At 39.2% G+C, this 19161-nt stretch overlaps 1 protein-coding gene across 2 annotated transcripts in view; it reads left to right on the top strand.

The window, feature by feature from the left end:
* The window catches only part of LOC114450626 (ATP-binding cassette sub-family A member 1), a 123847-nt gene that overhangs the window by 59577 nt on the left and 45109 nt on the right, over positions 1-19161 (top strand). For both annotated transcript variants that reach the window (XM_028428833.1, XM_028428834.1), the window contains 9 exons: positions 831-879; positions 1264-1371; positions 1499-1531; positions 2351-2490; positions 6241-6368; positions 9689-9787; positions 10198-10387; positions 16927-17021; positions 18410-18515. In XM_028428833.1, the coding sequence (XP_028284634.1) occupies positions 831-879; positions 1264-1371; positions 1499-1531; positions 2351-2490; positions 6241-6368; positions 9689-9787; positions 10198-10387; positions 16927-17021; positions 18410-18515 (948 nt within the window). The remainder of the gene's footprint in view (positions 1-830; positions 880-1263; positions 1372-1498; positions 1532-2350; positions 2491-6240; positions 6369-9688; positions 9788-10197; positions 10388-16926; positions 17022-18409; positions 18516-19161) is intronic.

A 19161-nucleotide genomic window follows, 5' to 3' on the forward strand; every position in this document is an offset into this window, starting at 1 on the left:
TTTCAGCCACCTTCCTGGATCATAAACCTGACTGACTGCCGGCTAATGCTCTTGGTGTAACTCAGACATGCATCATGGCCTGTGGGCAGTGTGAATTATTCCTTTTGAATTTCCAAAATTCGACCGCAACATGGTTATTTTATTCTTCCGTGTTTTCTTTGAAGTTCAAACAGGTTTCAGTTGTGATTCTCTTATTAACATGGGGTTTAAAAATACAGGTAATTTCGAAGTTATTATGAATTAAATATTCGCAACCGTATCACAATTGACATTTGTGCGGTAATATAGACCCTGTGTGATTTAGTAAAAAATAGTTCTTACATCAGTGATTATAAAAACATGTCTTTTTATGCATGATTTTTTTTTCAGTATTTTCTAGCACTCAGAGAATCATTGTATTATTTAAATGAAATAATTCACGACATCAAATCTCTTTTTGTCTCCTACTGATTGGGTCTTTAAAGATATATTAAAGCAACCCTTAACATGCAGCTGATTCAAAAAAGAAATTGGATTTGGAACAATGTTCACATGTTAGGAAATCATCTTAACATGCATTCATCTTAACATATGGCCTGAAATAATAAGTAAGGTCATGGAGGGGACGTCTCTTGGAGAGGATGCTTGGCAGGTCTTCAAGTAATAGTTAGCATCTCTGGATGCAAAAACCTGATCAGGTCTGACAGAGATAAATGCAAAAACTGGCTACAAAGCATCTTTTCTTCCTCCACAGTGTCTTAAGTTTTCATTCATCCTGTTTGTGTGCTTTTAATGTGGAGAGAGACATACTTCAGTTATTCATACTCATGCCAAATTTGTTCTATTTGCAGATTTTTCTTAAAGTGGCAGAAGAGACTGATGTGGATGCAGAAATAGCAAGTAAGAGGACATCATATATCCATGTTAACCTACAGTAGAGGACATTTTATGATAGGCAATGACACCTATGTGCCAGTATATGCATAGGGGATGCAGTTATTTCTTGTATTTTGTTTTGTGTTTGTTGGCTCCTTTAGACAAAAGCCTTTTATTGATTGACCAAATGATCCATTACACACTTTCTATTTGCGCGTCTGTTGCCGAACAACTTTACTTTTCAGTTTTATCTCAATATCGCCTCTGTTCATGTTCTTGTAACACCTGGCAATGTGCTTTAACAGAGAATAAGATGGCGCCTTGCAGGGCAGAAAGCTATTCTTATTGTTATTTATAACCCCAAATTGGGTCAGGCCAAAACAACATATCTTATTTGTATTCCCACAGCAACAAAGGAGCTGTTGGTGAGAGACTACAAGAGAAGCTCCCGCGAATTTAAGAGGAACAGCATCTCCAGCGTCCACAATAAAACAGAAACGATCACCGGAAAGAGCGGCAAGTCCTTCCTAATGAGTCATAAAATTAATTAAATTAATAATTAAACAAAACCAATGATGGACATACTGTAATGCAAAATGAGCTATAAATCCTGAAGCCTTGTTTCCCTCTGTTTCTCGTGCAGACTTAAAGGAAAGGTTCACAAGTAAAGTGGAAGGTAGGTACTGTATTTTGTTTTTTTTTTAGTATAAGGGATGATGAAGAGTTTCTGGCCTGTTTTCAGCATCGTCAACCCCTACATTTACACACTTTGTTCAGTGATTGTAGAGCATACACATCCTTTCTTTGAGAAGGTCCTCCATAAAGTGGTCTGGCAGAGTCTGAACAATGGTGGCTATTCAGCTCCTTATTCAGGTAGCAGTGTGAAGGTGGGAAAACAGATGTAAAGGACAGATGTTGACAAGTCCAAAGATGAACAGAACAGAACAGAACAGAACAGAAATACATTTATTTCTATTCTAAACTCGCATTAGTGGCCAAAGATTTACCAGTACACCTCGCAGTTTTATTATGCAACCCTTTTTGCACCTATTATCTGTATTTTTCTCCAATTTGAGTGGTTCTCTTCAGTGGCCATCTTGAAAAAAGAGCATAAATCCATCCTCAAAATAAGTAGTTTTGTAATGAAATATATACATTATTTCTTCTGTCTTATCAAAAAACACCTACTTTCATCATGTAAATTACTTAACCTTATTATCATAATGATTACCATGAAAAAATATACTTATTTTTCAGACAGTATTCATGGAGCAGTTGTTTATCACCATCTCCCTCCTGAGTCACACCCAAACACCATTACTTCATTCATGAGAAGCTCAAAAAATAGCTGCTACATTGCTGAATGAGCTGGTGCAGCTGGCAGGTTTAACACTTAAGTTATATTTGATCAGCCCATTAGTGGTGCTGAAAAGCGTGCTCAGCAGGTATACGCATAGATGATAAATAACACTGCAGTTTTTTATGTCCACTCCAGACCTGAGGAAGAACGTCTGTGTCAGTGGGAGGGGATCGGCGGTCATCACCGGATGGAGGCTGATCAGAAGGCAGTTCCTGGCGCTGTTCATCAAGCGCTTTCACCATGCTCGAAGGAGCCGCAAGGGACTCATTGCCCAGGTAATGGCCTCAGTCTGTCATATTGATGAATTGAAGGGTTGTACTAGTAGGGTTGCCTCGGACGATCAAGGTAGGATTATGTGAAATACATGTTGACTTTTTAAAATCAGTTAATGACATATGTGATAGAGTGAGCTAATTTAAAATCTGCAGGGATACGCCATCCATCTTGATGGAGTCAATACTTGTGGGATATTTAAGTTGTTAAAAAAAAAATGTACACTGAAGGCAGTGTGCAAGTTGAAAAATGTGAACAGGAGCCTGCAGAATGATGTAACAGCATGTCAGTAAACTGCATCTTTGTCTTCCAAAATGTGTGTTGTACTAGATGACACCCACGGGACAAACATAAGTGATTATTGCAGCTGTCTTTTATTTGTGATCAGTCACTTTCTGTGTTTAGAAGAGTGCCAAAATCCAAGACCTGGAATTCATCAGGCTACGCTTACACCTTGTGATGTCAAGGAGTCGCTCCAAGCGGGCCTCAATGTCAAGGCTGGGTCAGAATCACAGTATATCAGCTGATAAAAAAAAAAAAAAAAAAACCTAAATCGGCTAATGTCAAAGCCAGCTTGATCTGCTGGTATTCAAGGGATTCCCTTCTACCTAAGCTTTTCATGTATGCACAAGCAGCACCAGAAGGCGTGATGTCATTGCCTTAGGCTTTCTGTGCACAACATATAGCGCTAGGGGATGTGCTCTTCCTGTCCAAGAGTTGTGCTCTTTTTTTATTTTACGCTTTACATGTTTGTTCAAGAAAGGACTAGTAAATGCATTCACATTGACTTAGGCTTTCTATGTATGTACACAGAAGGCTTTGGCTTTTGGCTTTGGTCTAATTGTCCTTCCTTGTTTTTTTTGTGTATGCCTTAGGCTTTCTACATATGCTAATTATAAGGCTAGGAGATGTGTTGCCCTTGTCAATGTCAATGTCAATGTCAATGTTAGTTTTATTTATATAGCACATTTGTAAGGGCGTCGCCCACCAAAGTGCTTAACATTAAAATACATAACACATACTTGTCTTAGGCTTCAACACAGTATATACATATCTAGGATTAGAACAGGTGCTCTTCGGGCCTTAGGCTTTCTTGTATGCTTCTGAAAGAATCAGGAGACATGATGCCCTTGCCTTAGAGTTTGTATGTATACATATAAGCCATGCATCTAATGTATCCTGCTGCTAATGAAACTGACTAAAGTGTTCTGACTAAAATCCAATTGCCAAGTGCTGGCTTCAGTTTGTACCATCGGTTTCACCTGATCACTGTGATTGACACCAGAAAGGAAAAGTGACACCCGTGATTTATTTTTCCTTCATTTCACCGTGTGCTAATCATGTGTTGTCATTAGCGGTGTATTAAACATGATTGCATAACAATTACAGAGATGACAGGCAGCTATTAGCTTATTAAGTGTATGTCTATATCATTTTGTTCCTCATAAACACAATTTAAGAAGTCACAACCAATAAACAGACATAATTTAAGCAAGTCAAAACCAATTTCGGGATGTAGCAGTTTTCATGGGAAAGTTCCAAAAAGTATGTTCTGACATAAATTGTATTGACAGACTCACAATACAAACCTTGCCATCTGCACTCTTGAGCGTGTATGTAAATATCATGTTATGACATCAGTTATGACAGCTGTCATTATGCCGAAGTAATCATAGCATGGAAGCATATCCTTGCTTGTGTGTGTGTGAGAGAAGAAGAGAGAGGGTAAGATAGGGTTTCACCTTTTGTGAGGTGTACAGGTTCTTCTTGTAATTTGCTGCAGTACCAATCCCCATTAGTCACTGTCAATCGTGGACGTCCCTCTTTAGCGAGCAGGATGGAAGGATAAGTGTGCGAATGTGTACGTACAAGGGCGCACATTGTCTGCAAGGGCGCACCTCCTACCTCTCCCTCTTTATTCATTTGGCTAAAGGTTTCTCTCTTCTTTCTTTTTTTTTCTCTCCACACATCATGTCAACAGCTCCCATTGTCAGCAGATATGATTGTGCAGTGAGGTAATCTCCTCGAATACAAGCGGTTAGGGGAATATAAAAGAGATTACAGCATTAAACACAAAAGGAGTGATTTATGGGGCTGGAAGTTGGGGACAGGCCAGTCTTGGCAATGTCAGAATCAGGCAGAAGCAGTACGTGGTCGTAGTGAATGAGTGTGAAGTGTTCTGGTGTTTGAAACTAACACACTAATACTAACACTGCAGTCCAAAGCTGTAAGAAGTAGAATATGTACACGGTGTAATTGAGATTTATATCATTTATGGTATTATTTGACAACACTATGTGTATTAGCTCTGAAATGACCTCATTAAAATTATCCAATGTAGTTCTATGACCCACTTTAACAACAAAGCTATTATTCAAAAACAAAATTGGATTGACATAAATGATTGTTGAGGAAATAACCTCAATCTAATGAGGTATTTGACTTTGCAGAAAATAAAAACACATCTCAATTAAATGCTGGTGTTTTTACCCATTTCGCACATAATCCCCTCCTCTTCTTTAAATCCCCACTAAACTTGAGAATGCGATAAACTCATGCATTGTTCATGGGAGTGCTTTGGCTTTGTGAGCATAATGACTTTTTTGCCGATTTCTCTGAATGGAAGAAGTAGCAGCTGTCACCTGCAATTACTATGGAGAAACAGAGAGAAAGAACCACAACAGAACAAGAATAGTTCTTTCTTTCTAAGCTGTTCACTCTCATTGCTGTTCTTTATCTTTCTCCAAAGCCCATTTCCTACAACTACTGTGCCAATGCCATTAAATTCTGGATTTTCAATTGTAGCATCTTTTGAATTGGGCCCGGCTAATTGCATGCCCTGCAATTAATCAAGTGTACGCAAACCTCCCCTTTGCTGCCCAACGCACCCCCAACTTTACAAATGATTAAATAGTAAAGATATGTTACATTATTCCCCGCTGACCTTTTTGTCAGCTCTAACAATATAATGAAAAGAGAATTACAAGAAGACGGAAAGGGGATTGAATAGAGTTGGGGGGGGGGGGGCATGGGTCGAAGAAGCACAGTGGTAGCGTCTGTTTCTTTAACAATAAAAAAACGCACACAAAAGACAAGAGAATGGCGAGAAACTAATTATATCTGAGTGGCCAGATGATGGTGGCAGTGTTAGAGGTGTTTAATCAAACTCAGAAGTTGGCGGGGAGCATGTTAATGTGTCGATGTTATTGTATCGGCCCTGTGTTATTGTTGATTGCATCAGTTGTTTTGCATTTCGGGACGACAGCGACGGGGAGGAGAGAGGGATGAAATGGATCTCTCACTGACTATTATATTTATATATATATATATATATATATATATATATATATATATATATATATATATATATATATATATATATATATATATATATATATATATATATATATATATTTGTGAGTGCTGGAATCTTTCTAGGTGCATCTGTTGAAACCATGGCGACGCCTCAACAGTGCAGCTCACTGTGTATTTCTACAGATAACATAGAAAATTTGCCTCACCTCAGAAACAGTAGTACATTTCTGTGTGTTTTTAATCATCCTGTTTTATTAATGTTGGTAGTTACATCATAAGAATCATTTTCTTTGACTGTTAGGTTTTATTCATGTCCTTTTCATTGATTTCTGTAAGCTTCAGAGATGTTTCAGATGTCACTGGATAAATGCCTTAAGCAAAACAGTAACAGTTTAATGAGGTAGTTTGACTTAAAAAATGTGTCACCCTCCTCCTAGGTGGTCCTGCCTGCTGTGTTTGTATGCCTGTCTCTGATCTTCTCCCTCATCGTTCCGCCATTCACTGAATACCCAAGACTGGAGCTGCAGCCCTGGATGTATAGTCTGCCTCAAACCACCTTTTATAGGTAACTATAAATATACACAACAACTGTTGATGAGTTTTTAGGAGCTTAACTTTTCATACATCAAAAAAAAACTGAACCAACAGTTGAAGGAGCAACTAAATGAAGCAGATTATAATTCAATCCTGTGAACAGATAATCCTAATGTCCTACACACTGACCCTTTATTATTAAATAACAGAAATAATCATACAACATATTCACTGTGTATTTGTAAAAGTAGTTCCAAAAACTTCCTCTGTATGAATTCATACGAATCATATCGCCATGATCTCCGACTAGTGAAATCAAATTTGCAGCAACATGACTTCTTCGTCTTTTCTGCAACAACTCTTGCAGCTGAATTCAAATCTGTATCGCTGCTCCCAGCATCTGTCCAAACCACCAAACTAATCTTTACACAGTATTCATACTCTGTGCCTATGACATGAAACCATTGTTGCTCATCCAGTCTGCAGGTATTTCATTTCCCCTGGAAGCACTTTGTAGAAAATTACTTGTCTGGATGTCAATACACAATAAGTGTGGCTTCATGTGAAACCGGTTTATTGAAGGTAGAATCTAAACTCTTGGTCTTTCACTTGAGATAAAACTCTGAGATCATAGGGATTGTATTCTTGTTTTATTCCCTTTTGCATGAAAGTAAATATGAATGCTTTAAGATTTATTTTGAAATGTAAAATATTTCTACTAACATAAAAACTTGTGGCTATTTATCATCTGATTAACTGTTAACATGCATTGAAGAGGGCCAAAGTAAGTTAGGTTAATAAGTTGCTAGACCAATATTTAACTGTTCACACACACACACCAGTTTTAAATTCATGAAAACAGGTGCAGCTGAATAAACAAATATTTATTCAGTGACTAAAATGCATTTCTGCCTCTGTCCATGGTGCTGAAAAATAGCAGTGCAGGCTGCCTCCCCCAGACTACTGTAGATATTCATTATTTAGTTTATCAGTTTAGTTCAGGTTGAGATTTCCTTTGTTTTAGTAGGTATTTGTCAGGAATAAGATTTAACAAGTCGGAATTACAAAGAAACCTAGTTTGCAAAGACACTTAATGCACAGATGTGTAGACATAGCCTCCACATGATTGGTGTTTTGATAAATTAGGCCCGTTAGGCAAAGGAGTCCTAAAACTACCAGTCTTATTATAGTTTTGTGGACAATTATGACCTCATTTAAGTTAACCTAATTGTTTTAAAATAAGAAGATAGACAGCTGCTTTCACAAACAGACGCAACTTTTACCCATTCTTGCAGCCGCTCTTGATGCAAAAAGGTTGATACTGCTGTATTGGCCAAACTGTGACTAGAGTTGTGCATTTATTTTTTGGGGGTGGGTGAGGAGTCAAGGGAAAAGTTCATATATTTTTGAATCTAGAGTTGATCTTAGTTCTGCAGTTCTTCCCTGAAGCTAAATATTTAGTGACAATGACTGCACCATGTGCCTTTTCATCTTGATAATATAAGAGGAACATTGCACTGCACTAATTAAACCTAATTTATGGTGGATGTTCAAGCTTTGAATATCCATCCAGTAGTTTATAATGCATAGAGTTAGATGTTCTAAGCATTTTGTGAGTGCTGGTTTGTTAATTCACTGTTTGAAAATGCTGGAATGAGAAAAAAACTAATTTTATTTAGTCCAAAGTTTGAAAAAAAGGAGCTGTTTCTGTATTACTATGTAGTAATTTGACTTTCTTCTGATGTCGTCTCACTTCTTACTTCTGTGATGTTCCATTTTGGCTAGATGAGCTGTTCATTAGTTCCACCGTTTCCCTGTATAAGCACAAGTCTTGATTTTGGAACTCTTCAGTAGTTTTATTATCTTAAATAACATGGTAACCCAGCCATTGGTAATTGCAAAACAGATGGCTGCACATAATCCATTTTTACAATCGGACCACTTCAGTTGCACTCACTGGTGGCCGAGGAAATGACCGTGCGACCTTCATGGAGACTCCTCTAAATGAGACAATGAACACTGTATTAATCCAAATGGCCGACTTGGCTGTGGCCACTGCTGGCAGAGAGCCATCGCCATAGTCTTCATGAAATACTATGTTTTACTTCCACCGTACCCTTAAGATAAGGAGCAGAGAGAGTGTGTGTGTGTGTGTGTGTGGTTGGTAATGAGAATGAAATTGGAATGGGAAGATTGTTTAACTGAGATATGTACAGGACCCTCAGACAATAATGAAAGGTTGTGAAAAGCTTATACTGTACGCAGAATCTTAAACAAGATGAGAATACTTATCATGCCAGGATTCAGACTACAGACAACATCACCCAGTAATGTTTCGTGAACGTGTGTTTTGACTCCTGGGCCAAAAATAGAGTTGATGAACTCAAATGATTTTTCCCTCACTATTGATTAAGTTAAACACAGATACATACAATATTGCTATTGAATATTAAATAATGCACCACATCGAATCCGCTGGTGTGCAATGTCTCACTTCCTTTTAGGCCTTCTTGGATGTTGGAGGTTGATGTGTTTCAATGAATCATCATCAAAACAGATTAGGCGAAATTTTAATCAGTTGTGACAGGACCCTGATTAAGAGGACTTGTAAAATTCGAACTGATTGTAACAGAAAATAGATTAGAAAACTTAAGTAGTTGTGACAAGGTATTGTATTCCAGACATGATGACAGAGTTCAGATATTTTTGTGAAAATGCCCCATGGTTTTGTTATGCTCCCTTATGGGTGAAGGTGAATGGTCTGTCCCAGGTGGAGGAGTATTTAAAATGGGACTCTTTTCTGTGATAGGAGTTTTCTTTGTAGTGTGGCTGGGCTTACATGAAATCAGATAAGAAGATCAGAAGACTGCTTCTTCATTCATTCATAGCATGGCTATCTGTGTGGAGACCACTAGGCTGACCTAGGACATAAGACTTAGAGATGTTTGGACAGCTCTGCTGCTACCACAGCCCTCATAGATTAAACAGTTTAAGAAATGAATTGAAGGATTTTTGGTCAAGCAGTTAAGTATAGTGAAGCTACACAGACCATTTCTGTACATTGATTTAGCTGCTCAAACTAATGTAATGGCACTGTAACTGATCTTTGCAGATGATTGGTCAAGTGTGTCACTGTAAGCATGGGGTTTCCTTCTTATTCATAATTCTCTTACAGTCTTTTTGTACTTTTTCTGCACTCAGTCAGAGCTGAAGAGCCTTTTGAGCCTTGTTGATCTGTTTTATTGACATTTTTACAGATTGCCTGATGCTCCAGGATTAAAGTGACATGTAGTCCTGCAGTGAGAAATTAGACTTAAAACCTTGTTTCAGCATAAATTTGTATGTTTACAGCAATGATCTGCCAGAAAATGCAGAGGTAGCTCAAGTGGTGGAAACCTTGGTGAACAACCCTGGCTTTGGGACACGCTGCATGAATGGAAACCCTATACCGTAAGTACAAGACTCCAGCATGACTCTGTGTAAGCTGTGTGTGTGAGTATGGGAGTTGAGTAGATGCATAAATGGAAGCTTGCTGCAGACTTTCAGGAGAACAACCTGTAAAGAAAGGCCAGGAGCAGTGGAAAGAGTGCTCGGCATGGTTTTGAAAACCAATTTGTAAGAACAAATTTGATCAATAAATAATTAGCTTTTCACACTCTCTCTGGATAATCCTGATCAGAACACTTTGAATAATAAATACCTTTTTAAACCTGGAAGAGAAATGGAAATATTACAAAGCTTGGAGCCTGAATCCTTGTGCAGCAGGATTCTGTGAATGGATTTTTAAACACACACCTCTGCACAGCAGTTGTAATATTATACTTATGTGATTATTGAAGAATTCTCGTGTTTTTCTGCAGGAATTTACCATGTTCCTCCAGTGGCTCTGATTGGTTCACTCCTCCTGTGGATCAGTCTGTCACTGACATCTTCATCAATGGGAACTGGAGTATGTCTAACCCCTCCCCCTCCTGTCAGTGTAGCACGCCTGAACGGACCATCATGTTACCCGACTGTCCACCCGGTGCAGGAGGTCTCCCCCCACCACAGGTTAGTCATTGAGATTGAGAAATGCAGTTCCTTGAGTGTCCACAAGAGGGTGGGTTCAACAATATGTCAGTCCCTGTAGACTCTCGGTTAAATTCCACAACTTTACAGAAAAAAACAAATGCTTACATTGTGACCACTAGCTGTCTGCTCAGGTGTCACACAACTGCCTTAGCTCCACTCGTGCTGCACCTCTTTGCCTATTTTTGGAACACTCTGGGGTTCAGCAGAGTCAGACACTGCCTCAATGGCCAGACAGTCCACACTGAGCTTAAGGAAAACTATCGATACCATCACAGAGGATTTGTCCATCTTTATTTATAATCAATTGGATCAGACTGCTTGATGGCCCGCTTCAGTATCTGAGGTCCCTTGAGCGCATGTTCTTGTCTGACTGTGCAGCTTCTTTGATAAAATACTCGCTGCCCAAGTGTCATAGATGGATATACTGCAGCAAGATAGTGGAATGGTCTAAAAAAAATAAAAAATAAATCAGTGACACAACAGTACAATAAAACTGCTTATCATGGACGCTTTTGGCTTGCAGTCTGAAAGTACCAGTCAGCATCATTTTGATTTGAAAATGTAAAGGTACTTACTAACAAGGAATTTGCATTGCATTGCAAAATGTAAATCAGCCTTTTGTGCTGCCTCCCTTTTGTGAACCAGCAAGCATGCATGAAAGTGGGACTAAAATTGATTCCACTGAAAATATACTGAATTGGTTCCACATACTTGCTAAAATATTCAGGTAAAATATACCTCTGCTGTGTCCTCTCATTGATGTATATGCCAACTTTTCACCTGATAGTATTTCTTAGGACATGTAGGACAGACCTTGCCTTCTCTGCTCACATCACAAGTCCTTGGAGCTTTGCATGTCTCATCCTCTTGAAGTCAATACCAATCTTTTATAGGCTATTACTTTAACAATATACATGGCCAAATGGAGTGAGGGCAAATGTTGTGCTGCCTGACCTGAAGCAGTTTGATCCAAGCTAGGATCGATGGCCTTAACTTAGGGAACCCTGCATCACAGCCGACCAGCCACCGCCTGCAGACTGAACCAATCACAATGTAGGGAGAGAGTGCCATCTCATATGGAGCTAAATGATCTGCACAGCTGTCTCTCACTAATGAGAAACCTTAGCTAAAGTTGTGGATAGATAGAGAAGCTGCCACTGCCACTCCAGTGTCATCTTATTAGAGATGTCTGTTTACTCAGGCTTTGTGGCATGTGCCTGCATTTTAAGAGATTTGAATGCCTCCTCGCTAACTCTGCTCAAATCTGCCAATATTTTCTCCCTTTTGGAGACCTGTGGTGGTGGGAAATATATTAATATTTGTCTCTAAATAATGGAGGGAGGAAAAGACCGGGGGTGACTGCAAATAGTTTTACATTTGCAGTTACTCTGTCTCTTATTTTCCACTTGTATCTTTACTTTCATACAGACCAGAAGTCTGATCAGCTGATGCTTGTGCCAGTCTTTTAGGTTATTCTTTCCATTAATGTGGGAGTATGCGTAGTCTTGCGATAAGACAGAGGCATGCTGGGGGTATGATTGCATACTGCTTACATGCAGTAGTATTCTATTGGCTGCAAGCTTCTTAATCCTAACAGATGTCTATCATATCATATCAACAGTGTTTTTATTCAAGAGCTTTCTATCATTTCTTAAATATCATAAGCGAAAATGAGAAGATAGGTCACACGTTACTTCCTGTCCTCGTCCTAAATGGCTAAACAGACACGTTTTCCAAAATTAGGGACATTCCTTGTGTGGGAAAACCAGGCAAGACTTCACTGTATATTTACAATATTAAATGTCTGTACATTTTTATAGATATACATTTTTATATTTGTTATATTGTTATAATTATTATAGAACCATGCAGCATGCGCAGTTGGTAAACAGACTATCATGATCAATGTTGTTTATGTGTTAGTCACCTATGAAGAGAAGACAATCTTATCGGTGCCTCCAGTTGTCGTCCTCCTCATCATTCAGCTGCCTAATAGATTTATTTGACAACAACAGTATATGTTATTATTAACAGCAGCTTTGTGTGAATATAATTTACAGCCCTTAATGCATGTCTGCAGTCCTCATAAAGAGGCTGATGTGCACTTTCTTACATTCTTAAGCAGAAAGCCATGTGATAAATTGTCTCAGTCACACAAAGGGAGAAAGAGCTTTAATTTTGTAATACTTTTGCAAATACATTGTTGACATGCTTAGAGATCATGTTGCAAGGGCAAGCGAGAGAAAAGTACAATAAATAAATAAAACTAGTGTGTACAAGGCCCACAAGCAGAACATCAGTTGACACAGTGTGACATCTGTGCTCATCCTTTTATTTTCCTCCCATATCCATGAAACCTCCCCCCTATATATACAGTGCCTTGCCATGTAATGTACCATCTGTAATTCTTTGTTGAACGTGTGTGAGTTGTGCTGTGTGCTCCCCTCTGTGACAGGGCCATTTAAAAGGAGTGCCTGTCCAGGTATCATGTTAGAGGATGATTGTTGAGACAGTCAAACAAGAGATGTGCCCTTTGTGTAACCTTTTCCAATCTCTGATGTTTGGCGCTGGCTTATGACAGCACTGTCAAAGAGTCCCACATTTGTCGAGGCGCTACTCCTATCTCTGTATCTTCCCGGTAGTCAGCTAAGCCATCAAGGTCTTCCTTTCTAAAGTATTTTTTTATTTTGCTTTTTTCCTCTCCGCTTCTCTACCTGAATCTTTCTCTCTCTCTCTCTCTCTCTCTCTCTCTCTCTCGTTTCTTATTTTATAAATTGCTCCCACTTTGCTACTTTACAGGAATTCTACTTCATGTGCTGTAAGTAGCCGGTAGTTTTAGTACACTTACCCCCAGTAAAAAGACCATTTATGCAGGCCTATTCTCTCTCGCCATCTTCTTACATTAGCTTGCATCATTCCTCATTTATTTACAACATCTTATTTGTTACAATCCAGATCCTGTAAAAGGATATTAAATGGACTTTCACTCTTGCATGGAAACAACCTTGAGGACATGAAGTTATTATCACGCAACAAGCATTGTTACATTTCCCACTGTGGCTAAAGGAACCTTTAAATTTGGGACATGAAGCTGTTGTAAATGGAACATTTAAAGTCACTTTTCTACATAACGCCTCTCTCTATTTGTTTGCCAGGGTCAGATTAAGGTCTCCTGTGTGAGTTTTTGGCATAATGTTTTTTGTTGCCTGCGTACTGCAATCCAACACAAGCATGTAACACACGGTTTACTGTTTGGTATAGTGAGGTCACGTGGTAGAAGTAGACAGAAGAGTTGTTGTGGTCAGTCATAGTAAACACTGTGACAGATATAAATAAATGATTGCGGCACGCTTCGGTAACACACTTATGAACGTCCGTGTGCATGCTAACATATGCATTTATCATCAGCACCACGTACCTGTACAGCACAGTCCATCATAGGCGGGTCATAAATTAATGCAAGCAGAGGGCAGAGACCACCCACAGAAGCCAAGCACATGGTGAGGATGTATTCCCTTTGACCTGAAAACCTTCCGTCCTGAATAAATCATGACAAAGTGCGTCAGCTTCTAACTAGTTTTCTTTTTTATCTTTCATCCTGCCGATCCTCCGAATATGCCCTTGAGAAACTCTAGAAAATAAGAGAGGGAAAAAAACATGGACACAGCACCACAGGAGGTAGTGTGAAATCATTGTTTCCATGGTAATGGCAGGCAACACTAAGCCCACTATCAGTTCTAAGGTATTGACTCTTGTTCACTGGTGATATTTAACCTTCATAGATGAATAGGCCGTCATGCGTGCAGAGGAATTGATAAAGCCGGCACATTACCCGTATCACGATTGATGTTTTTATCATTTGGAGACTGGTCTAACTACAGCCTGTTTGCAAATGACTCTCCATGGGCTCATCTATCAGGCTATTGAAAGTGAGCATTAGCTTACCATTTGTACAGGGGGGGGGGGTGTCTGCTTGGAAAATACAACTACCATTATCCATGTATGATAGCTTTTTGTTTCAAAAGTACAATTTGTTTGTTTTTTGTTTTTTTTAGATTAGGTTGATGTTACTTTTGTTCTGGCGCTTTATATGTTATTTTTAGCCGACGTTATTTAAGTGTCTTCCGTGGTTAAAACAATGCTACAGCATAGAAACCATCCACTAACTAACTGCATGGTGACCTGTAGGATAAGGTGCAGAATCAACAGGCTATGCTTCACCAATTTTTGAATGCACCATAATTCCAGTCCACGTGTGTTGGGCCCAGTGTTTTATTCTGTCCAAAGAAACAATCGTTTGAAGCAGGCTTTTCTCTCACAGCTGCTGATGGGGAAAAAAAACAGATCCAGGTAAGTGCTGACCCTGCTGGTCCACAATCAACCTAGTGAACAGCGCTTAGCCGGCGCATCTTTTCTCTGCTGGGCACTGTAGATTTGTCACTTTCACTCCCAACACGCGCAGATCCATTTCGATGTAAAACAACCTGTCCAGAGCAACACTCTCAGCAGAAAGCAAGAGATGCTCAAAAACAAAAGCGGAAAGGTCACTAAATTGTGAGGCAAATGGAGGGTGAGTGAGTAGTTTCCTTTTGATGTGGCTGAACAGAACGTGTGCAACTCAATCCCTCATGAGCAGCATTTTGTTGTTGTAATCCAGCAAGTGCTTTATGCATTAAACTCGCTGTTATCTAATGTCATTGTTTGAATGATTGATCAAATTGGAGCTTTCACACATGCACAAGAATCACCCAGCACCTGCCATTTACACATGACGACTTGGAAGAATACAGTTAACCTTAAACATCATTTGCAAAACAGGTGACTGTGCAGCATGTTTAATTAAACACGATGCTGCTTTCTTACCAGATAGAATATGAATTTTACCGTAGAGGTGCAGCATGATATAACCTGCGCCAAGATGAATATGAGCACAGCACAGTCTGTTATCTCTCTGGTGGTTCAGTATGCCTGCTCATTCAACAGATTTGATTACTCCTTAGTTTACATTTCCCTCACCGCTGCCTGCTTTTCCCGCTATCAAGCTGGAGTACTGATGTCACATGCAGAGCGCTGAGTGCACCGAAGCCGTTTCCAGGTAATGAACAGGAGATTCAGGTGTTATGCAATCACATAATGTTCCCATCTCAGTCTTTTTGATGGAGGATATGGACCAAGGCCAAAATAATTAGACCCACACTGACTGTATGCCCAGGTATAAACTCATTGTACACACAGTGGAGCGTGAAGGCTCTTATTTTCATTTTTTTGTTTGTTTCTCAGTTCCTGTGGCTTTTTCGAAAGAGAAGCATGTTTGTTCAGAGATAAGCCAAGGTTGCTGTGCCGTTCCTCCTCCTTATCTCTGATTCATAAGCCAGATGGGTCCTCTTCTTCCTCTGCTTTCTCCCTCTGTTTGTTCTTTGCCTTGTGATTTCACTTCTCCTCCTCCTTTTGCCTCTCTTATGCTCTTTTCTCCAATTTCGAACTTATGTTTCTGTCTTCCGTGCACTTCTCCTCCTCTGCTTGGTCCTATTTGTTTTTTTTGCAACTTCTTTAATCTCACTTCTAATCTCTTCCCTTTCAATTTAACCACATTTCCTCTTGACTACCTCTCTCCCCCATAGTCCTGGACTGTATTATAAACATCCTTCCCTTCTTTAAAGCCGTCTAATGTTATAATGGATGGAATGGGTAATTGACACACAGGAGTAACCCATTAAACAACACACCACATCTCACACGTCAAGCTGTTTGTACACAAGGGCAGATAACCAGTGTAACTGGGGGGTATGTTGGTAAATTACGCTGCAGTTGGGGGTCTCAATTCCACTTTATCAAGGATCACGCTGCTAATTAGCATAGTGTTACCTCTCTAAATAAGCAGGGCTAAAACAGCTTGAGGTCCATGTGTGTGTGTGTACTGAGTATCACTCTACACAAGGTGGAGTGTATTCATAGCAATGTGTCGCACCCCCTCCTAATTGGATGCTTGAATGTACCCATTTATCCACAGAAGGGCATCTAATTAGGGTCCTTTGACATTAGACACAAGCTTTTCCCAGCTTTGGCGGGGGTCTAGATTTCAGCCAGGCTTCCCATAGCCAGGCTTAATTGACTATTATGATGGGGTTGAGAGAATTTGTTGCAGTGGCATGAACAGATACTACCTGCAAATGTTCTCTCAGGTTTTGCATCGGCTGGATGACTTTTTATGGGTGGCTGAGCTTGAGTCAGGCTGTGGTCGGCCTCTTTGCTCAGGAGGCTGCACATGTCACAGGTGCTGCTAACTGCTCTGTGCAAAGGTTTTATTCACTCATACAAGTTTACAGATCATATTTTTAAAACTACATAAAAAATAAAAAAGAGAATAGTAGATTTATTTTCAACCGAGGACTAGAAAACTGTAAATGCAACATTATTTTATGCTAATTTATGCTAGTTTGAATTTCCTTGTAGTGCCCTCAGATAACAAATCACCAGGGTGCGTATATTTTATAAATTTCTTCTTCTACTTTAAACAGAGGATACAGAGGACAACAGACACACTGCAGGATCTAACTGGACAAAACATGACAGACTTCTTGGTCAAGAATTTTGAGCGCTCTGGTAAAACAAGGTAATGTACCTCAGGTCACATATATCTGTCTTCATAATTGTTATACAGAAAGCCACCCGTGTTGCTGTTGTGATACAGTCATATCCATTTTTAGAAGGTCAACTGAGAGTAGTATGAATGAAAGCCCTGCAGACCTTAGTTTTGACAAACACTGCTGGGTTACGCTTTGATACGCTTCCTTGAATGTTTAGTTTCACAGTATAAAAACATTTAAAGCTAACATGAACTACTTTTACTTGTATTATATATGACTATCAGTCTTCACTTGCCTGGATTTTACTTGAATGTTTATTAATGCTTAGAATTTATTAGGTTTTATTTTTATTTTACGCTTACTACTTTACCTAATTTTATATTTCTAACCTGTTCTTTTGAGTATACATGGAGCACCTGGAATGAAAGCAATTTCTGATTCTGATTTTCTTATTATTATTTTTTATCATAATGTCAGTGTTCAGGTCCTAGAACATATCAGACATGTCTATATACCAGTGATATCTGTTGCTTTATGTTTGAATCACATGTGCCCTTGTACAGCTATGCAGAGCAAGTGTTAAAATGTGTAGTTTCTGCACCCAAGGCAAAAAATGGAAGTACCAAGCTTATTATATTATATTTATCTGTAACTGTAATCAACTATGGACTAAAAATATGGCTAAACTATCTAAGTTCAGACCAAAGGTTGTGTTCCATGATGGTTTTTAGTTCAGATTTTCAGCCACTTCTTCACCATCACCATCTTCTTATGTCACTGTCTGACATGCTGACCTCATAAAGGTGTCACTTAAAAGTTTTTTTCAGGTAGTCATTTTCTGGGGCGCCCCAGTAGCCTAATGGTTCGGACGCACACCACATTAGCACAATGTCCCTCCGATTTCACTCCCACAGCCAACTGGCAGCTTTTTTTGGCTGTCATACATACCCCACCTTTCTCTGTATTTTCTGTCTATTTCAACTGCTGGGATCAAATAAAGGCATAAATGGTAAAAAATATAAAAAGGCAGTCATTTAGGGCTGCCTTTTTATATTTTTTTCATTATTAAGTGAAGGCTTCACACAATAATTGCAACGTGTTGAGAGGAGAGGCAGCTATACGCTGAGATTTCATATTGCTAAATGTGTTTTATTACTTTTTACTATGGCACTGATTCTTGATACGTTTATATATGCAACTACAGTCATAGTTTGCACACTTATACAGACATTTTAAGATGCACTAGTTGTCAGTTGAAGATCTGATAAGTTGCATTTTTCCTCATACTGACACAAAAAGAATGCACAAGACCTCCATTTTTGCATTATGCTAATCTGTATGATCTTGCATTGCAGAGAAGCTCCTACTTTAACTTTAACATCTTTCTGTTTTTGCTCTTTTTTTGCTGACCTAGGTATGGTGGGATCTCCGTCGGAGCAATTAACTCCCAAGTCCGTCTGACTGATGCAGCAATCGAGGTTACATTCCGGGATCTAAAGGACCTGTTCAGTTCATACGAGGTATGCCATAAATGTTAGAACTCACAGAGTCAAAGCTGTTGATGCCGCTGCATTATGTGAATTTCTTCCACAGAAAGAAACTTTCATAGAAGTTTTATATTGTAGTGCAAGGTCAGACGTTGGACTGTAGCCAACAGGAGAATGCAGTATCAGGTCTAGAGTTTCTCTGCAACAGACATATAGAAAACTCAATACAGAAACATGACATGGTAGCAACAGGGTATACATTTCTTTGTATCTTCTTGAAGTTTTTTAGCTACTCCTAAGCAGGGGAAAGATGTATGTGTGTAACTGCATTACCCTGATCTTCTTCTTACCCAGTCTTGGAAGTTGTTTCGCTCATTATTTGAAGTTCTTGATTATAGAAGATTGATCATTCTTTGGTAAAGTAAGAGCTTTACATTAGTTCTTAGTTCCTTCTTGAGCAATACCGCACGGTACAGCAGCAGCATCTCTGCAGAAGCTACACACATCCAAGAATCCATTTGTTCTTTCACCTCTATATGGTTTAGATTCTCCACCTTCATCCAAGCTCATCATACTTTTGTTGGAGAGAACCATGGCCTCAATGATCCTGGAGCCAAAAGGACATCATCTGCAGGGAAAAAGCCTGTTTTCATCTAGTACTAGGTGGTACTAGGTCAGG

The sequence above is a fragment of the Parambassis ranga genome, chromosome 18 (genome assembly GCF_900634625.1).
Source record: "Parambassis ranga chromosome 18, fParRan2.1, whole genome shotgun sequence".
Taxonomy (NCBI): Eukaryota; Metazoa; Chordata; class Actinopteri; family Ambassidae; genus Parambassis; species Parambassis ranga.